Source organism: Garra rufa, chromosome 7, assembly GCF_049309525.1.
Source record: "Garra rufa chromosome 7, GarRuf1.0, whole genome shotgun sequence".
Taxonomy (NCBI): domain Eukaryota; kingdom Metazoa; phylum Chordata; class Actinopteri; order Cypriniformes; family Cyprinidae; genus Garra; species Garra rufa.
In genome coordinates, this window is record NC_133367.1 from 7,568,474 (window position 1) to 7,591,646 (window position 23,173).

At 37.2% G+C, this 23,173-nt stretch overlaps 1 protein-coding gene across 1 annotated transcript in view; it reads left to right on the forward strand.

Moving 5' to 3' along the window:
* The window catches only part of LOC141337891 (NACHT, LRR and PYD domains-containing protein 3-like), an 89,221-nt gene extending 68,079 nt beyond the window's left edge, over positions 1 to 21,142 (forward strand). The window contains exon 12 of the mRNA XM_073843467.1: positions 20,918 to 21,142. Coding sequence (XP_073699568.1) covers positions 20,918 to 20,927 — 10 coding nt within the window. The 3' untranslated portion in view covers positions 20,928 to 21,142. The remainder of the gene's footprint in view (positions 1 to 20,917) is intronic.
* Positions 21,143 to 23,173: the final 2,031 nt, after the last annotated feature.

Sequence of the window (23,173 nt, forward strand, 5' to 3'; positions counted from 1 at the left end):
TACTACACGCATACTGAAACACACGTGACGCTCCCGCTAATTTTTGGCATTTTCATCTCACATGAACAGATAAACTCAATCTCCCAAACTGCTGTGTCACTTTTACCGTTTCATTTGAGAAAACTAGCATCATATCATACTGTATGACACAGAAACTTCACGGCAACCTGTCAAAATAAAAGTACGGTGTAACATGTAATGTGTTGGGTAGGTGTTGACGTTAAAAAAACACAATCTAATAGGTAGAAAAAATAATTTCATTGTTAGTTAGTTAGTAAACACAAGTACATCTAATTGAACATAATTTATTTTCATCAACAAATTATCATAGAACAGCTTTATGAGCTTTATGATCCATTTTCAAAGACTTACTTTTAGTCATTATTTGGGTAGCACACATATTCTGAATGCCTTCAGCAGAATTCAAATTAGCCATTTTAATCTAGATTAATCTAGATTAATTCCAAAATTTAATCTAGATTAATCTAGATTAAAAAAATTAATCTATGCCCACCCCTAATATATATATATCCGAGTTGAGGGCGGGTTAGTTGAAAACGTCGGTCGGGTTTGGGTTGCTTATACATTGACCCGCGCATCACTGGTGAGTATCAATTATTATTGTCTAGTATCACTTAAAATACTACTAAGATCCATATTACTATCACACGAGCCAATGGCAATTAAATGCACGGATGACAATCTTCTGTTCGTGAACAGTTGCATTTCATTCATTATCTGACTATGCATCCATGCATTTAATTGCCATTGGCTCGTATATATTTATTGTGTAGCTATAATAGTTGTTAATAATAGGAAATTATAGTGCCTTGAATTTATTAAGTAATGCTTAATTTCGTTCGTTTCGCTCTCTGGAAATGTAAAGAAAAAATACAGTTTTTATTCGGAATTCGTTTTAATCCCTGGTTTTAAACAAGCATATACATGAGATAATTTATATATTATTGCTTGAATAAATGTAAAAAAAATAGTGCTGAATTTTATAATTAAGGAAATTAAACATACTTAGGCATTTGAAAAGACATAGTGAAATGTGTCTAATAATTCCAAAAAGAAAGAGAAACATTGGACATAATCAAAATATTCGAGACATTTATTAGGAATGCCATTTTCTTAACGATTGATGCTGCATGTGTTTATCCAGTCTAATCCAAGTGTGCGTCTCTCCCTCCCCTGACTTTCCCAACAAAAATCCCACCCCCTCTCAGAAAATACATAAAGCTGACATTACTGAGCTGAGCTATATGTGTTTAGAAGAAGCCTACAATGGCATTGCTCAGTTCAACGTGTTGGTAAATCGGTTAATAACAGTTAATAACGCTCAACATTCAAAAGGTTGCCTAAATATTATTCAGCCAATAAAGTGTAGGTCTATGTATTTCATAGAAAAGTGTGTGTAGTACTATATAAATTACAAAGGTTTAATTGGCATCTTTATTTCAAACGACCCGACCGACCTCGACCCGAAGATCATTACAAAAATTTTTGGATGACTCGTAACCGCGGGCACCCGCTCATTTCGGATCAACCCGCGCATCACTGTGTAACAAACAGTCCACTGAGACGGCGAAATGTGTGAGAACCCAAATGCAGTATATTTACAGTGAATCCATAGTCCATAAATCCAAACATGAAACATAATCCAGACAATGACTTGACATTAACTTAACTTGACAGACTTGACTTGAACAGACTTGACTTGCCATGAAACAGACTTGATTCGACAGACTTGACTTGAACAGACTTGATATAAACTTGAAAACAGACACTCACCAAACAGCAGGTTACAAAATTAATACGCGACAAGGACCATTAAAACACAAGGGCTATTTTTACAGACAATGAGGGACACATGACAAGAATGAACCAATGAAAAACAAGGAACAAGACCATAGCAACAAAGACAACCAATCAGAACAAGACACATGGAACAAAGGGACCAATAAGGAATACACAAGGGCAAGGGAAGCAAGACACAACAGCATGAACCAAATACAAATTAAAAAACATGAACATGAAACAAAACCCCAAAACAAAACCCAAAACACCCGTTACACACTGATACCCGCAGGACAGTGTAATTTACTTCCAGGTAAAGATAGGATCAGTCAAATGAAATACAGTAAATGTACAAATAAATATTACAAATTAAAAAACAATCGGAAATGCGTCCAATTTTCTAATACTATTATTTGATGAAAACAATACATTTTGAAAACAAAAAACAGCCATTTCTGCTTTTTTTCTTTTAAACAAAAAACTGAGCTGCACCCTTTTTTAAATTTCATCTTTCATTCCAAAATAGAATAATGAATGAACGAAAAAGTACACGGACCGGTCCACACAACAGAATCTGTTTTTAATATTTAATTGCTGGGTTGTGCGTCACCCTATGGAAGCCCGTTTCCGCCACTGAATAAAAAAAAAAAAAAAAAAAAAAAATTGCGACTTTTTTTTCTCAGAATTGCGAGTTATATAGTCAGAATTGCGAGATATAAAGTCGCAATTGAAAGTTATAAAGTCAGAATTGCGAGATATAAAGTCGCAATTGCGACTTTATATCTTGCAATTCTGACTTTTGTTTTTGTTCATTTGTGACACTCTGGCAAACCACAATAGGAAACGGAGATCTTGTCTTGTTAAAACGACATATTATGTCATAAAAACGATATGATTTTCCCGTTATAGAAAATACATGTCCTTTTCAAACAATTAGCATATTGTGATAAAGTTCATTTTTTTCTGTAATGTACTGATAAACATTAGAGTTTCATATATTTTAGATTCATTACACACTAACTGAAGTAGTTCAAGCCTTTTATTGTTCTAATATTGATGATTTTGGCATACAGCTCATGAAAACCCAAAATTCCTATCTCAAATTAGCATATTTCATCCGACCAATAAAAAAAGTGTTTTTAATACAAAAAAAGTCAACCTTCAAATAATGGAAATGGATCCAGACTATACCTCTGAGCCTTTCACGACCCGACGTGAGCCAGTTCAAGAGCTGATACACTCTTTCAGCAGTTTGTATTTAGAATCGGAGAGAGGGGTGACTGCTCCAGAAGAGAACCGTGACTTAAGTGATCTACCCCCTCCACCACCTCTACCAGGTGAGGAAGAGGATGAGGAAAGTTTGATTAGTTTGACCATTGCAACAAAGGTGAGTCCACTAGCACTCAGAATAGATCAAATGGAGAAAGAGAGTGTAGAATGTGTCCAGGGATTGGAAAGATATGTTCAGAACTGTCTTCAGCAGTATGACCGTCGTTTGGCTGCTATAGAAGGACAGATGCTAGATTTGGCTAAACTAATGAGCATTCAGACATCATTTGACACACAAAGTCTGATCAAATTGGAGGAGAGACTTACTGATTTAGTAGATAAAAAGAGTAGTCTCCTAAAGAAATCTTTAGAGGACCAATTGCAAGACATGGGAAAAGCTGTGATGGATTGCATGAAAAGAAGAGACAACCATCTCAGATCTTTGATTTGTCTTACACCTGGAGCTACTTCTACACCAACTACTACAACAACACCACATGCACAGTTCCCCTCCCTGCTACACCAATTGCCTTGTAAAATGGCTGTAAAAATAGAATTCCCTAAGTTTGGGAGCTCAATAGATGAAGATCCAATTGCTTATCTAGAGAAATGTGCAGAGTATTTAGCTGTACGTCCCATGAGCGATGCTGAGATATTAGCTACATTGCCATCTGTGCTAACACACACAGCCAAGGATTGGTGGGTTGCCGAAAAGGCACATGTTAAAACATGGAGCCAGTTCAAAACTGCCTTTTTGCGTTCCTTCCTACCTGATGATCATGAGGTTGAAGTGGAAAGGAGGATAAGAGAAAGAAAACAAGGAATTGATGAGGATTTAAGATCATTTGCCTTTCAGTATCGAGCCTTATGCCTTAGACTTAAACCAATAATGTCAGAGAAGGAAATTCTGCAGGCTACATTGAGAAACTGTAATCCCCGTCTTGCGAGTATTTTAAGAGGAACAGTAATTACTTTTGATGACCTTGTACGCACAGGAACTTTGGTGGAAAGGGACCTTGCTGAGGAGAGGGCCTTCTGGAAGCAGCGGCAGGCTGAGAGAGCTTCTAAAAAAAGGAGGCCCTGATAAATCCAGTGGAGGTAAGCCTGGGAGCCACAGCATGGCATTGCTGACAAGAGGTAATGTCAAACTTCTTACCTTGACGGTAATTTTGCGTAGCCAGCCTTGTGAAGCTATTGTGGATACAGGCAGCTCATACTCATTGATCCAGGAGTCACTGTGGAGAAGAAGGAAGGATGAGTCTGAGTCTTGGCAGTCCAGTCGGGGACAGACATTTGTCCTTGCCAACGGCCATGTCCAGAGGGCATTAGGTGAAGTAACCTGGGAATGTACCCTGCAAGGGTGCACAAACCTATTGCGCCTGTTCATCATGAAGGATGAAGACTTGGCTTTTCCTTTCATCTTAGGCCTTGAGTTCCTTGTGTCATGTAGAATCAATTTGGATTTTGACACCTCCACATATTTGTTGCCTGGACAGAAGGAAACATCACATCCTTTCTCTTGCTATGATCAACCACCCTCTGTTAACATATACTGTGCACTGCCGATAGTGCGAGTTTGCAGTGATACCGTAAGTGCCATCAAGGATTTGGTGGATCATGCTGATGCTTCTCGGGCAGAGAAAAGGTGCTTAGAGGGATTGCTGTTTAATTGGCCAACTGTCTGTACGGATGTGTTGGGCCAAACATCTATTATTAAGCACCAGATCCTAACCAGCGATTCTATTCCAGTACGTAAAAGAGCCTATCCCGTTTCAGTCAATAAGCAAAATTTTATTGATGAAGAAGTCAAAGCCATGTTAGATAAAGGTATAATACGACCTTCTACATCTCCATGGGCTGCTCCAGTAGTGCTAGTGCCCAAGAAAGATGGAGGTATGCGTTTCTGTGTGGATTATCGAGCACTGAATGCTAAGACTCCTTTGGATGGCTTTCCAATGCCCCAAATACAAGATATTTTGGAGTCTGTCTTCGGAGCTACAGTATTCAGTACCTTAGACCTTAGAAGTGGGTACTGGCAAGTGGGGATGGATGAAAGTAGTATCCAGAAGACGGCTTTTGTCACCAAGTACAACCAGTATGAGTTTATTCGTTTACCCTTTGGGTTAAAAAATGCTGGAGCAACTTTCCAGAGGCTGATGAATAAAGTTCTGCAAGAGTTGATAGGCAAGTGCTGTTTTGTGTACATAGACGATATTGTCGTATACTCTAGGGATGTCCAGCAACACTTTCAAGATCTAAAGAAGGTATTTGCTGCGTTGGAATCAGCTGGCCTGACGCTTAACCTTAAGAAGTGCAAACTGGTAAGGAAATCGTTGACTTTCCTAGGACACGTCATTTCAGAGGAAGGGATCAAGACGGAGGATTCCAAAGTAGGTGCTGTTAGGGATTTCCCTACACCTAAAAATGTTAAGGAGGTTGAGCGGTTCTTAGGTCTTGCTGGGTGGTACCACCGTTTTATCCCGCATTTCTCAGAACGGGCTGCCCCACTTCATGCCCTCAAAAAGAAGGGTGTATCCTGGAACTGGTCTGAAGAGTGTCAACATTCTTTGGAGGACTTAAAGGATGCTCTGCAAAAAGCCCCGATTCTCATGCCTCCAGACGCAAGTAAACCATTCAAAGTGCAAACGGATGCGAGCAACCTTGGACTTGGGGCTGTACTGACTCAAGATTCAGAGAGGGGAGAGCACGTTATTGCTTATGCCTCACGGCTGCTTCAAGGAGCAGAAAAATCATATGCAGTTTCAGAGAAAGAGTGTCTTGCTGTAGTCTGGGCGGTAGAGAAGTGGCGTCAATACCTAGAAGGGAGACCATTTGAAGTGCTAACAGATCATGCCGCACTTACTTGGGTTTTCAACCATCCTCGCCCGACCTCAAGACTTACCAGGTGGGCTATTAGACTCCAAGAGTTTGACTTTACTGTGATGTATCGGAAAGGAAGATGTAATGTAGTACCTGATTCTCTGTCTCGAGCAATACCTGAAGAAAAGCCACTCGGGTGTATTGTTGTATGCAAAGCAAAGGATGTGAATGGAGATTTACCAATTAACTGGGAAGAACTTGGTCGAGGCCAGAAAGGTGATCAATCGTTGCAGTTTCTGTGGGATGAAGCAAAGCGTAACCCTGTCGATCCTCAACGTATCCACTATGTTGTACAAAATGACTTTCTGTTTAGATGTATCCCTGATGGTCAGAAGGGACATACCTTGCAAGTAATCATCCCAGAAGATCTACGACAGCAATTTCTCCATTTTGCACATGATAATCCTTTGAGCGGGCACCTTGGGCGCATGAAAACATTGCGTCGGCTGCTCAATGTGGTGTATTGGCCAGGGGTTCAACAGGATGTATGGGATTATTGCAGACGATGCCAAATTTGTCAGCAATACAAGCCACGTATATCCAAACTTTCTGGAACTCTTCAATCTACTCCTGTGAAAGAACCTGGATATATGATTGGTGTCGATCTTATGGGTCCGTTTCCGAAGAAACTGAACGAGTATCTGCTGGTCACTGTGGATTATTGTAGCAAGTGGGTCGAGGTATTCCCTTTGCGATCAGCTAAAACGCCTTTGATAACTAACATTCTCATTAAGGAAATCTTTACCCGATGGGGGGTACCTACTTATTTGGTGTCGGACCGAGGACCTCAGTTTACGTCACAACTTCTGAACGCCACCTGTCGACAATGGGGTGCAATTCAAAAACTCACCACTGCGTACCATCCGCAGACTAATTTGACAGAAAGGGTGAACAGAACTCTCAAGACCATGATTGCATCATATGTCAAGGATAATCATCGGAATTGGGATCAGTGGATCCATGAGTTCAGGTTTGCAATCAATTCATCTTGGCAGGAGAGTACAAACTATACTCCAGCAGAAATTGCTCTGGGACGTAAGTTGAAAGGACCCCTTGAACTATTCCAGTATCGCTCTCCTGATCCTGACCAATCTGCGTATGAAGTTATTGAGCGCCAGCAGTCACTTCTGGAAAAAGTGAAAGGGAATGTTGCAAAAGCCCAAAGCAAACAACGTAAGTACTACAACCGAAAGAGACGGCAAGAGACCTTCCGAGAAGGGGAATTGGTTTGGGTTCGTACTCATCCGTTGTCTCGTGCAGGGGATGCCTTTACAGCCAAGCTAGCTCCTAAGTGGCAAGGGCCTGCCAAAATTTTAAAGCAGCTGAATAATATAAATTACAAAGTTGAGATGTCCGCCGATCCCAAGCAGGTCGAGACCTACCATGTAGAAAATTTGAAAAGGTTCTACGGCCAGGTCAGGCCTTCTTCTGAGAGGGGGGGTGTGTAACAGATCTAGTAAACTGTTACCTGTTTTTGTATTTTAAGTTGTAATTTTACTCCCGATCATGAGAGGGTGCAAGGGAGTTGGTATCAAAGGAAGTTTCTCTAGATCAGAGAATAAGAGGAGTGGGAAGTGTGAATGAGGGCACTTGTGAGCTGAGAGTGTTTGCTCTCTTTATGCTTTTTCAAACCCTTGTTGAGGAACTTTTGGGTTCAACATCTCAACGTGAGTTGCTTTATTGTTTCTGTAGATTTATCAGAGGTTTCTAGTGGAAAATGTATTTTGTTTACTGAGCCTCATGTTGTATTGTTTGGTTTGTTTTGCTTAGAGGGTTTCTTTTATCCGCTTAATGTTGAGGGCATCTCAACTGGTTATCGTTGCTGATGTACCATTCACCTGGACTTTGGAATTTCCTTTGAACTACTTTAAAGCTGCGGATGATCTTGGACTTTAGCCTTTCATCAGCCTTTTCATCATTCTACAATGATGTGATGAACCAAGGACATTGATGGTAACTCGGGTCTGCAACGCTGGTTGGACATTTAAAAAGGTTTTTGCCACTCAGTACGAATGGACTGTTTACATTATTGCTTATGGTTCAGATGTTGTGATGTTCGATGTTGAAGTTGTATGCTCTTCTTGGAAAATATAATGTGATGTTTGATGGTGATTGATCCCCCTTCTTTTCTTTATGTAAGGTTCAGTACAGGTAACTGTTACAAGTTATGCACTCAATACTTGGTCGGGAATCCTTTTGCAGAAATGACTGCTTCAATGCGGCGTGGCATGGAGGCAATCAGCCTGTGGCACTGCTGAGGTGTTATGGAGGCCCAGGATGCTTCGCTAGCGGCCTTAAGCTCATCCAGAGTGTGGTCTTGCGTCTCTTAACTTTCTCTTCACAATATCCCACAGATTCTCTATGGGGTTCAGGTCAGGAGAGTTGGCAGGCCAATTGAGCACAGTAATACCATGGTCAGTAAACCATTTACCAGTGGTTTTGGCACTGTGAGCAGGTGCCAGGTCGTGCTGAAAAATGAAATTTTCATCTCCATAAAGGTGGAAGCATGAAGTGCTCCAAAATCTCCTGATAGCTAGCTGCATTGACCCTGCCCTTGATAAAACACAGTGGACCAACACCAGCAGCTGACATGGCACCCCAGACCATCACTGACTGTGGGTACTTGACACTGGACTTCAGGCATTTTGGCATTTCCCTCTCCCCAGTCTTCCTGCAGACTCTGGCAGCTTGATTTCCGAATGACATGCAAAATTTGCTTTCATCTGAAAAAAGTACTCTGGACCACTGAGCAACAGTCCAGTGCTGCTTCTCTGTAGCCCAGGTCAGGTGCTTCTGCCGCTGTTTCTGGTTCAAAAGTGGCTTGACCTGGGGAATGCGCCACCTGTAGCCCATTTCCTGCACACGCCTGAACACGGTGGCTCTGGATGTTTCTAGTCCAGACTCAGTCCACTGCTAACGCAGGTCCCCCAAGGTCTGGAATCGGTCCTTCTCCACAATCTTCCTCAGGGTCTGGTCACCTCTTCTCGTTGTGCAGCGTTTTCTGCCACACTTTTTCCTTCCCACAGACTTCCCACTGAGGTGCCTTGATACAGCACTCTGGGAACAGCCTATTCATTCAGAAATTTCTTTCTGTGTCTTACCCTCTTGCTTGAGGGTGTCAATGATGGCCTTCTGGACAGCAGTCAGGTTGGCAGTCTTACCCATGATTGCGGTTTTGAGTAATGAACCAGGCTGGGAGTTTTTAAAAGCCTCAGGAATCTTTTGCAGGTGTTTAGAGTTAATTAGTTGATTCAGATGATTAGGTTAATAGCTCGTTTAGAGAACCTTTTCATGATATGCTAATTTTTTGAGATAGGAATTTTGGGTTTTCATGAGCTGTATGCCAAAATCATCAATATTAAAACAATAAAAGGCTTGAACTACTTCAGTTGTGTGTAATGAATCCAAAATATATGAAAGTCTAATGTTTATCAGTACATTACAGAAAATAATGAACTTTATCACAATATGCTAATTTTTTGAAAAAAAAAATACAGGGTGCGCTGTCGCGCCTTATGTCTATAGTCAAACAAAACAAAATATTAATAATAGGCAAATCATATTATTATTATTATTATTAAGTAATTAATTTATTTTTATTATAAAATCTAATTTAAGATTATCAACATTTCTGAATAATCCTCTCTAAACTTGGGATATTTATTTGGATCACTTAAGTTTGATGTAACTGCAAATCGAAATATGAGCAGAAAGAATTAAAGAAATATTATCTAAAAATTATTATACGCCTAATAATCATATCTTATTATTATTATTATTATTATTATTTTGTATTTTTGTTCGTGGGTAAAACAAATGAGCTATGGCTTTAATATTTGTTTAACATAGGCACCCTTGATACTTAGTCTGATTATATATAAATTATATACTATTTATTATATATTATTACATTATATCTTTAGCTGAATCAAGCGGTGGCATCGGGTTGTTCTTCTGGGTTAAATTCCAGGCTTTACGCTGTGGAAATAGGCTGCGCTGGCTCTGGGTGTAAGCACAGGTACAGGTCACAGATAATGAACTCACACGAGAAAGACTGTACACTACCTCTTGTTGGATTTATAGGAATTAAATGAACACAATTTGTTTTCTATTGTTTTATTGAAGTAGACATTTCAAGCTGTCTATAGACATTGCGACAGCGCACCCTGTATTTTTACAAAAGCATTTTATAACGTTGTGTTGTTATTGTGGAAGTACATAAAATAAAGAAGACATTTACATTTATTTCCTCTGTAATCCGCCCACCCGAGAAGTGCAGTGTTGCGCTTTATATGAGATGTATAGTTGCAAGAAATATAGCCAACTATTATGAAGAAACGTTATTGTGAATAATTTGCAGAGCGGTACATTAGACAAACATTTATTCTGCATGATGGTACAGATGGTAAAGACGAAAAATGAACAAAAAATATGAAAATTCTGGCTTATGTTTTTCCCATTTTAAAACAGAACGAAATCCTCCTCATCATCATCATAATACAATCAAATCATTTGTCATTTCTCTTTATTTCTTTTGGATAGTATTGGATTTGCTGTTAGTCATATCCTCTGGGTCTGAGTGCAGTTGTTGTAGACCGATTCTAATAAACATGCTGCTACAACTGAAACCATTACATTAAATACTTAAAACAGTGTATTTCTATAACTTCAGCAGTGTGCAGATCCTCCTTTATGTCAGGACTGTGGCGAAGGCAGCGTGGACAATCGCCTAGCTCGCTCACATGTTATCATATATTTTCTATAACGGGAAAATCATATCGTTTTTATGACATAATATGTCGTTTTAACAAGACAAGATCTACGTTTCCTATTGTGATTTGCCAGAGTGTCACAAATGAACAGAAACAAAAGTCAGAATTGCGAGATATAAAGTCACAATTGCGAGTTATAAAGTTAGAATTGAGAGTTATAAAGTCAGAATTGCGAGAAAAAAAGTCAGAATTCTGACTTTATATCTCGCAATTCTGACTTTATATCTCGCAATTGTGACTATAACTCTCAATTCTAACTTTATAACTCGCAATTGTGACTTTATATCTCGCAATTCTGACTTTATATCTCGCAATTCTGACTTTATAACTCGCAATTGTGACTTTATATCTCGCAATTCTGAGTTTATAACTCTCAATTCTGAAGAAAAAAGTTTATATATTTTTTTTATTCAGTGGCAGAAACGGGCAGAAACGGGTGACGCACAACCCAGCAATTAAATATTAAAAACAGATTCTGTTGTGTGGACCCTTTTCAATTTTGTATTTTTGATCCAAAACGAAATTTTAAATTATGAAAAACAAGACAATTTTCATTTTTCATTTTTGATTCAAAATCAAATAACAAAAAAAAACAATCAGATTTTCATTTTTTGATTTTCATTTATCAATTGAAAATGTAAAGGACGAATGATACACGGATTACCGTTAATCACTCGCTACTTTTCCTCTTCGACCGTTATTTTCAGTTGCAGGCGCGCTACATTCGGATTTCTTAAAGGGGCCGCGTCAGGATAATACCATATATAGATGTTCGTATTTCTGTGAATTCTTAGTCACATGTAATACATTTGAACTCATTCGAACATTATGAAATATCATATTTATTATCTTTGCCTTACTTTAATATTATGAATTTCAATAAATACATATTCTTTGTTTACATTTGTGTGTATTCATATAGGCTGCTATTTTGTGGGTTACCATGGTTAATTTTGTAGTTGCTATGGTTTTACAACAAAAAACATAGTTTAAATATGGTTATTGTAGTAAAACCATGGTTAATTTTGTAGTTGCTATGGTTTTACAACAAAAAACAGTTTAAATATGGTTATTGTAGTAAAACCATGGTTAATTTTGTAGTTGCTATGGTTTTACAACAAAAAACATAGTTTAAATATGGTTATTGTAGTAAAACCATGGTTAATTTTGTAGTTACTATGGTTTTACAACAAAAAACATAGTTTAAATATGGTTATTGTAGTAAAACCATGGTTAATTTTGTAGTTGCTATGGTTTTACAACAAAAAACATAGTTTAAATATGGTTATTGTAGTAAAACCATGGTTAATTTTGTAGTTGCTATGGTTTTACAACAAAAAACATAGTTTAAATATGGTTATTGTAGTAAAACCATGGTTAATTTTGTAGTTGCTATGGTTTTACAACAAAAAACATAGTTTAAATATGGTTATTGTAGTAAAACCATGGTGTATTTTGTAGTTACTATGGTTTTACAACAAAAAACATAGTTTAAATATGGTTATTGTAGTAAAACCATGGTTTATTTTGTACTATAAAAAACTATAGTTAAACCATGGTTATTACAAAAAAACCATGGTTAATTTTCGTAAAGGTAATCATGCTAGTAACATGCTAGTGACACATTAGTTGTGCTTGAAACATATTAATAGCCTAACTTGCTAATCATGCTAAAACAACTAAAAGCATTTTAGCAGCTTGCTTTTAAACCTTTTAAACTACTTTAAACTTTTCAAACTTTCTGGTCCGGCTTTCTCAGCACATCTTAAAGTGTGTCTTGTTGATCTAGTTGTGTATTTATGATGTTATTCAGCGCTGTATGTCGGTGTGCTATCGGTGCTGACCACAGTCTTGTTGTTTGTCAGTTAATGATCAGTTAACATGCTTTGGTTTTATTGGTTCAGGTAAAATAACTGAAATCCGTAATCTGCTGAAATAAACAAGTTGATCTTTTTTCCTCTGTTTTATTTGCTTATGATAAACTAAGTGACCTTTTTTATTTTCTGCTCTCCCTCTTTCTGCCAATGTAGGTTAAGATACTGTAAAATGACAGATGAAGGTTGTTCTGTTGTGTCTTCAGCTCTGAAATCAAACCCATCACACCTGAGAGAACTGAACCTGAGCGGGAATAAACTAGGAGACTCTGGAGTGAAAAACCTCAGTGATCTACTGATGAACCCACAATTCAAGCTGGAGAAACTAGAGTTAGTATCATTATACTGTACAGCAGTTACAGTCAGATTAAAGTTCACTGTTTAGTTTAAGACAACAGACAACATGTGTATTTACAAATATTTATATAGCGGTAAATAAAGTGAAATGTTTGCAAACATTATCAACACTATAAACATAGCTATAGTCTGTTTTAGTCCCCCTTACTCCGCCATTCAGAACAGAACAAGAATGAAAAATATAAGTAGTTTATAAGCGTTGAGTCAAAATAATTGAATTGAAAGTGAAATAGAAACAGAAACTGTTGTTGGGCTCATGTAGTCATGACTAATTGCTAAACATGTTAACAAATTTTTAGTGACATGCTAATCATGTTAACAACATGCTAGTGACAGGCTAGTCATGCTAGAAACATGCCAATAACTAGTTGCTAATCATGTTAACAAAATGTTAGTGACATCTAATCATGTTTACAACATGCTTGTAACATGCTAACAACTTGTTAATCATGCTAGCTACATGCTAGAAACATGCTAATAACTCGCTAATCATGTTAACAACATAATAGTAACATGCTAATCATACTAGCAACGTGCTAGTGACATGTTAATCATGCTAACATTATGCTAATCATGCTAGTAATATGCTAGTGACATGTTAGTCTTGTAAGAAACATGCTAGTGACTTGCTAATTATGCTAAAACAACTAAAAGCATAGGCTACTAGTACTTTTAAACTTCTTAAATTTCCTAAACTTTTTCAAACATTCTGGTTCAGACTTTCTCAGCACATCTTAAAGTTTGTCTTGAAGAGCTTGTTGATCTAGTTGTGTATTTATAAGGGCTCTCAAGTTTTGGAAAAAGTTTGGAGTGAGATTTTATCTGTTTGGGGAGGAGCCACTCAAATATTTGCAGCAGCGGCCCCTCGGCCCCACGCTATTCTCTCCAGTTTTTGGTAAATGTTCAACTATCTATTGTTCATAATTAACCAGCATAAAATAAAAATATAACAACTGGTAGATCTGATAAGTCAAATTCATAAATATAAAAGGTTTTAAATATTTCAAAAATGCATGTGTATCAAAAGTGTAAAAAGAAATTTGGCCCCAAACGAGCAAACTAAACATCAGCTCAATGCACATACTGTAAACATACAGGAGGATTGCAGAACTTGCTCATAGCATGAATGTCAATCTGTGTGTGTGTTTGTGAAAGAGAGAGGGTACATATTTCAGCTTACTAATGTGTAAGATGTAAATAGGGATTAATTACATATTTATAATTTAGCTCAAAGGGAATCGAATATGATTCAATAGGGAATTTGAACAGAATCGCTGTTTTACGGCTGTTAAAGAGTCGACCCGCGATTCATTCACAAGCCATGTAACAGAAACTCTGCAATGGATATTACTATCCAGAATATAGTGAAAACACTATATATTAGCACAGTAGCAAAATCAGCAGTTTAAGACAGTAACTTGTAAGCACAAAACACAAGATACTTATCTTTTCTAATAAAAATATGATTTTAATGGATAAACCTAACACATACAAACTAAACTAACATAAACACACGCATTCACACAGGTTGCAGAAAGAGAAAGTGAGGAAAGAATGAGTTTAAAGGAATGAAAATATGAAGTCCCAAGTTATAGCAATATGTGCAATTGCTTAGACCTGAACAACCATCAATCACTTAATTAACCCTCGTATTGAGTCTCTCAAAGAGTTTATTAAACTTTATCAAATGCACCAGTTCAGTTTGAACCTGGAAGTTGTACTTGCGTCAGCCTTTTCTGTGAAGAGGGAATTCCTTTCGTCGCTCGTTCCAGAAAGGGTTTTCCCGAGGTTGCTGATTGGTTGGTGGTCGGTCAATGTGATGTCTTTTTGGGCGTTGGCTGGATATGAGAGTTGTGCGTGCGCTGTTAAAGTTCAGGTCAACGAAGACGTTTAAGTCGGTCGCGGCTTGCACAAACTTAACTAGACACGAAACTCTCAACGGAAAGAAATAAAAGAATTAAAGTAATAGACAGAAGTGTAATGATTCTCATCATGTTTCCTTTAGATGAGGAGGCTGGCATGCAGGCCAGGCGGCGTCGAGACGCGGCGGCGCGAAGCACGTGAAGAGCATTGTAAGGAGTAAGAAAAGTTGCAAGAGAGAGTTTTGAGGGTGTCCTTGAGTTTTTAAACTCAGCCTTTGGACACCTCCCAAAATGATGTCTTGACCAATTAACATTGTCCAACCTTCAGGGGACTGTCGGTTGCTCCTCCCAACCATAAATCACAATGTCATGTGATCAGTCCCTTGGGTCCCAACTTTCCCGCTCTTTGGCAAAGTTAAATTTGGACATGATTTCGGTAACAAGACTAAAAAAACATTTTACAAAGAATTGAAGTATAGAAACATTTCAAGAATCTCATTTCAAACTCAGGCATATCAAACACCAATATAAACCATTAAACTATTCAATAGTTATCAAAAGGGACAAACACAATAAGTGATTAAAACATAATAGGCAAATGTATAGGTTACATATATGAATAGGAAGTTATACATAGAAATGATGAGTTGCTCATGAGTCCTTTTTAGCATAATTTTGGGTGCATATATATCTCAATAGGCCATTTTCTGGGCCGTATTGGGAATGCGAGGGTCTGTTCTCTAAGCAGGAAGGTCGAAAGGTTAGGGAAGGAATCTCAGTGTGTGGATAGGGGGAACAAACCAAGCACAGTCTCTACTAGTGATTTTCCTCATGTGATGTTCAAGATGTGCATCTCTTTGACAATTAATCTTGGTTACTTGCTCCAAATTTGGGATTATCAACAAGGGTCCATTTGTGTTAATGTTGCAAGTTCCTATTTAGTTAGGTTTGCTTCAGGCTGGCGGTCTGGCGCCAGGCTATCGAACGTCAGATTTATGATGGGGCCTCTTGTGGAATTTGTGGAGTTTGAGGCAGTAGAAGTGCTTTTACTTCGAATCAACTCTCCTAAATCGTCTGATTCGCGCTGAAATCCTACAAATGTCATTTTGTATTTCAAGTGTTTATTGCACACTTTGATGCCTTGATGACAGCGGTAGGGGCTTGAACTTAGCTAGATCAATTAGTTACATGTAATTGTGTAATTTAATTAAAAACGACATTTAACTAATCTGTTACAGTTACTGAGAAATAACAAATAGAGTTAAATTAGTTACTTTTAAAAATGTTTACAATTACAAAGTGGTTACATGTAAATATTTTGCTTTCAAATAAGAGACACCAATGTTTCAGGAGTTAAACAGAGGTGCTAAAGATTTTGTGGTGGCTGTGCTTTAAAATTAAATTGTTATAATCTAATTCAAGTGATGAAAGATTGACAGTAATTAGTGTTGAGTGCTACTGTAAGGTAAACCTGCCTGCTTAAAAAGTTTTTAAAAGGACTAACAGTTGAAAACATTCCTTAGAAATTTAGTAATCAAATGTAATGTTACATTACCTCTAAATCAAATGAAATAGTGACACTACTTTTAAATTACATTTTAAATAGGGAAATTTAGTAATCAAATGTAATGTTACATTACCTCTAAAGCAATTGAAATAGTTACACTACTTTTAAATTACATTTTAAATAGGGAAATTGTATCTGTAGCCTATTACAGCCTATTTCCAAAATAACCTTCCCAACAATGTTGATACATTTGTGTTTTGAAATATATAAAACAATTTATTTTATTTGGATGAATTTGTCTGTCTTTTTTAGCAGATTTACCAATTATCTTGTCTTTTCCTTCATTTCAGGCCCACAATTAGTTAAAGCTGTTGAAGAACTAATCATTTTGCACAAATTTGGCTATAATCCCCAACATCAGTGCTCACTATCTTTGATCACAGGCAAGTGATTTTGTCTAGGAATCGTAAAAAAAAAAAATAAATAAATAAATATGAAAAACCCTTCTGCTTTTATTTAGTTTCTAGTAAAAACAAATAGCAACATCCGCTCCGAGACCACAGCGTGACCACCTCCTCAACTGAACTAAACGCTTTCGAGACAAAGCCGCAGCCCCACAATGATTCCACCGCTGGCCTTGTCCCATGTGTTGCGTCTATGTTGTCTAGTGACGATCGTGATTGTAGCGGGATCACGTAATATACCAGAAAACAGCTAATTCTAATTTTTTGGCTGGTAACGTTAGATGCTATTTAACTCTCAAGACAGCTATGAGCTTGGCAGAGTACTTCTCTCTCCAAAGCCTGCACCTCGTCCATTAACACCATATAGCGGGACAAGTTAGCCCTTACTTTTCAGTGTGAGAAATACAAGCTGTGGCGTGAGAGCATGTGAACTGGTTGAAATGCGTGTGTCTCACAGTGAATTATGTGACTTATTTTCTTATTTTCTGCTCTTCCTCTTTCTGTCAATGTAGGTTAAGAAACTGTGAAATGACAGATGAAGGTTGTTCTGCTGTGACTTCAGCTCTGAAATCAAACCCATCACACCTGAGAGAACTGAACCTGAGCAGGAATAAACTAGGAGACTCTGGAGTGAAGAACCTCAGTGATCTACTGATGAACCCACAATTCAAGCTGGAGAAACTAGAGTTAGTATCATTATACTGTACAGCAGTTACAGTCAGATTAAAGTTCACTGTTTAGATTATTTGAAGACAACAGACTCAAGTCACATCATTTATAGTGCTGCATCTTCTGCTTTTTCTCCATCATCAGAAAGATTCAGCAATACTATTAGTTCATGGGTTTGTATGTGTATTAGAAAGAGCATTAAACTTGCTGAAATCTGACATGTTTGCTGTGAAACAAGACAGAAGTGAAAACAGAATAAAAACAAGTGTAACAAATGACAGTAGATTATTCTGACAGTCACATTTATACTGGACTAATGCTACTTTCACTAAATCTGCTTTTATTAGAAATGTGTATTTAGAGAATGTACTCTAAAAAAACTTAAAATAATTTATTAATGTATTAGATTGTCTTGCATTACTATTATGAATTTAATTTTTCTTTTGTGTCTACATTAATCCTGTATATTAATCTAAATTAATAAAATTGTGGACAAATCCAGACTTGGATTGTAACTAGTGTCCTCAAATACTCCTGTCTTGGTTTGTTTCATATCATTAAGATTTCATGATTTTTCTGGTTTATTAGTGACTGTATAGCATTTGCTGATGATCATCATAGATCTGAGTCATTGTTCTTTCTCTTTCTGTCTTCAGTCTGATTTATTGCAGTATTACAGAGAAACAGTGTCTCATCCTGACTTCAGCTCTGAAATCAAACCCATCACACCTGAGAGAACTGAACCTGAGCGATAATCAAATCACAAACACAGGAGTGAATGACTTATGTGACGTACTGAAGGATTCACACTGTAAACTGGAGAGATTGAGGTCAGTAACATTCACATACAAGAATCAAAATGATGAAAATCACTTCAACAGTTTAAACCTAAACACTTTCTACTCAATATCTCATGATGAGTGGGTTCATGGGTTCACATTATATTTGTGTCAAATTCTTCTCCTTAATAATTTGTTTGTAAGATGATCTTCTCTTCCTCTGTTTGTCTCTTTCTAGTCTTTATGACTGTGGCATTACAGATGTTTCTTCTTTAACTCAGTCTTTGACAAACACAAAAGCACTGCAGTTTCTAAAAGAGCTTGATCTGAGTGTCAATGAGATTGGAGACTCAAAGCAGCGGCTCATTGATGTGCTACGAGACTCAAACTGTGAACTGAGGTGAGTAAACTTCACTTTGTGATATTAAAGAGATCTTCAATTACCTCTGATATGTGGACAAATATTAACTTTCAAATATTTGTGAAAGGAGATGATCAAACGATCATCAAGCTTTATTTCAAAGGGTTTGTGTCAGAATGAAATGTAAAGTTGATCAAAATGTTGAACAGGAAAGAGAACAAAAGCAGACTGTCAGAGCTTTATCCAACAACAGCTGCTTTATTAATGCCATCAGTAATAGTGAATCTGTCACACCCTCAGCACGTTCCCTCAGTCCCAATCACTGCACCACGCCCATCACCAGAGTTCTATCACCGTCACCTGCACCAGCAATCACCACTCCCTTTAAATACTCTCCCCAGACATTCACTCAGCGGCTGGTATCGAAGTTGCATAGATGTCTCTCTGTGGATCTTCTCCCCTTCCTGTTGTCTCTCCTGTGCTCCTCGTGGATTGCTCCGATGTTCTCCTGTGAAACACGTTAACCGTGTCAAAGGGAAGTGACTGTTGCTAACGCTATAATCCTTATGAACTTGAACTCACCTGTTGTGTTGTGTTTGAAGATTTGACCACAGAGACCTTTATTCACCCGTTTGCACGTGTGTTGAACTGTGCATGTTTGTTAATAAATACCTTGAAAGATACTCACCTTCTCCCTTTGTGTGTGGTCGTGACAGAATCATTCCAGTTTGAAATAGATTTGGTCAGATTGGAGGAAAACGCTGGTAAAATCAGTGCAGATTCCAGCTTCAGCTCACAGCCGTCCAGCATCACATGATCAATGTCTCTGTCTCTTGTGTTTTTTTACTTTGACAAGCAACACGTCACATTACTTTACACTTACTTTACTTTCACTTATTTACTGAGACCAATACAAATGTTCAAACTAGAGGAAAAACAGCTTTAACTAGTGGAACATTTAAAGGTCCCATATCGTACACATTTCTGGAGGTTTATTTTATTTGTTGATGTCCTTAAGAATATATATTTGCGGTATAAGTGCCAAAATCCATCTCAATATATTTTTACAGCTCCTTTTTTAGGAGCTCTGTCAAAAACAGGTCGATTTTGGCCCATCTAATTAATATTCATGAGCCTCTCTTCTGATTGGCCTGTTGTTTTCTGAGTGACGCACAACCAGGCCAATCACAGGTAACTACGGTCATGTATGCTGTAAGCGTAAGCGAGCTCAGAGCAATAGAGAGAGCTGATACTCAACAGGATATTTTAGAATGATCATTAATGTTTTTTCTTTTACAAACACCGAATGCAGTAGGCTACATAACTGTTGCTTTAGTAAAGCCCCTTTCACAATGCGCGCTGATTCTGGAAAATTACGGGAACTGTGTGAACCAAAGCCAGAACCTAAAGGCAGTGTTGTAGTAATGATGCACGTTATCAAGCGACTCTTCACAACGAAAAATAACGTTAAGTGCAAAGTGGAATGAAGCAGCGATCATCAGGCAGAGCCAGCTCCTCACTATCAGCGCTGAAGCACAGTTTGTTCAGGTTAGTTTCAGTTTAGTGAAACGTACGCGTCGCATTACATCTCACATCCAAATGTCACATGTCTTTATGGTTTGTGTGCAAAGCATGCACAGATTCCGGAAAACAACTGTGAATGAACCAAATTAAACAATTCCGTAACAAATCGTGGGACACATTATCCGTGTATTTACCGGAATCGCTGTGTGAAAGAGGCTGAAGTTGACGTGCCTCTGGTCTCTTATATTAACGTTGTTCTGAAGCCTGTGCAATGATCGTAGCTTGACATCTATCGACTGAACAGGGTTTTCTCCACTTGTTTTCCTGTTGTTGTTGCTCAATGGAATGGATGCGTTGTTGTCTGGGGGTTTGACAAAAGGAGGGTGGGACGTTGGTTTGTGACTGAAGGCGGTGACTTGAGTCGATCGGACGTCACATCGTTACGGAAGTCACAGCGGCTCGTGAAAATGAACAGCTACTTTAAGCAGGCTGTGTGCAGTTTACTGTGGATTGACTGTTTTGAAACTCATATGGTAGTTAGATAGCCCCTAGACCTTAGTTATCATGAAAAAAGCCAGGAAATTTTGATTTTGACGATATGGGACCTTTAACTGAAAGGGTTTCGTTTTGAGGCAAAATCACATTAGTATTTGTTCTTTTGGTTAGTAATAGTGTGAAATTATATAAATGACAATATAAGCCTTATGTATATCTATATCACACTTCAACATTTTAATTAAAGAAACTGATTTGTTAGACTAAACACTGATTTTTCTCTCTTTTCTGTTCCACCTAACAGTGTTGATTAAGATTCAATGCCAATAGTCCCTGATAGACTTCATTCACCAAAAGATGATAACTGCTGTCTATCCTAGTTGTTGGATCCTGATGAAAGGAGCAGTGAACATCAGGTGAGGATCCACAGAAGAGCTTCACTACTGTGTCTATGAGGAGAAAGAAATGTGTGATAAATGTGTGAATGTGATCCATACAGGTGAAGAGACTCAGACTTTACAATCAAATAATGCAGCATGTGTGTTAGAATGATTCATGTTGATTTAGTATTCAAGCAAATGATGCTTTTGTTTTATTGAAAGCTGAAACAGGAGGAAGACGCTCAGATGAGTCTGTCTGGCTCTTCAGTTTAATAATATTTGTATTAAACTCATCCATAATGATTCAAATGTTTAAATGTGATTGTCAAGTGCAGCACTTAAATGTGTCAAAGATATAAAACAAGTCTACAATGTGAAATTAAAACATTTACATGATCTCTCTTACATGTAATACACATTGTTCTTCTATTTAATTGTATATTAAGTTAGCTCTGTGTCTGTCTGTTGCTGATGTACAGATGCACAATCACAAGTCTGTTCAGACTTTAAAATAAAAGGGTTTGCTTTCCTACATTTTTACTTTTAGTTTTACAAATTAATTTCATTCTCAACAAAAAAACACTTAAATAAAATGGTTTAAAACGATTTGTTAAAAATAATAGTTCTATGTGGAGTATTTTCTCTAACCATTTCTTTAAACAGTTTAACATTCATTAAAGCAGGAGTTTTCACACGCAGTGAGTTGGTTTGCATGTTAGTAGCATGTTTTAACAGGATAAGCAAGCTGTTAGCATGTTTCTAGTATGATGACCAAGTTGTTGTTGTCATGTTTTTAGCATGATTAGCAAGTTACTGGCCTGTTGTTAGCATAATCACATGTTACTAGCATGTTTGTTGCATGACTAGAATGTCACTAGCATGTTAAAACATTAAAATTATTAATAGATATTTTGAGGACAAAGTTTTAACAAAAATATGTTTTACATGAAATTATTGAATTATTCAAGCATTAATAAATCATGTCATCTACATTTTTCATTTACGTGTATTTCTTCTAATAAATGTACATGTTCATGTTTGGTGAAAACAGTTTGAAAAACACTTTTTAAAAATATTTGTACTTAAAAAATAAGCATTTTATTATTGAATGTAATTGAACTGTGTATATACTGAGTTGATTTCTATATCTATTAACTATTATCTGTTGATTTGTCTTGAAAAGGGTTTGAAGCAGCTGTGTTTCTGCAGATGTGAGTCTGATATTGACCGCAGTATTGAGTTGTTGTTGTTGTGAGGATCTGATGTGTTTCTAGTGAACATTAAACCACATCACCAACTGAACCACACCACAGGATTTTTTTTTTTTTTTTTTTTTTTTAGTTTATTTATATAGCACAATAAAACAACGGTCGTTGACCATTGTGCTTTACAACAGCAAAAAAATAAAAATAATAATAATAATTTAAAACAAAGACAATAAAAAAAAACATAAATAAAACAAAAAAAAACAGATAACAGATAAATAGAATGATATAGCACAAGAAGTAGTATATACAGAGGAAAGAAATGCAACAAAGACAAGCTCAAGATGACTCACATATTATAAACTTTTTCTAAAAGGTGAGTTTTAAGTTTTATTTTAAAAAGAGATTCTGTAGTAATCATCCTGATAGATAAGGGGAGGCTATTCCACAGTTTGGGGCCGACTATGGAAAAAGCCCGGTCTCCCTTTCGTTTTAGCCTAGATCTGGGAACCTTTAACAGTTTCTGATTTGATGACCTTAAACATCTTGCAGCTATGTTAACAGTCACAAGTTCAGATAAGTAAAAAGGTGCCAGATCATTTAAAGCCTTAAAAACAAAAAGTAAAATCTTAAACTCTATTCTAAGATGAACTGGCAACCAGTGCAGAGAGAGTAGGACGGGAGTGATGTGCTCGAATTTACGTGTGCCAGTGAGAAGTCTTGCAGCTGCATTTTGGACTAATTGCAAACGGTTCATATAGGAATGACCCATGCCTATATAAATTGAGTTACAATAGTCCAAACGAGAGAAAATAAATGCATGAATTACTCTCTCAAGCTCACCAAAGGTTAAAAAACTTTTAACTTTGGCCAGAAGTCTCAAATGAAAAAAACACAATTTAACAACTACATTTACCTGCTTATCAAGTAACAAGGCAGAGTCAAAAACAAAACCTAGGTTTTTAACATATGGTT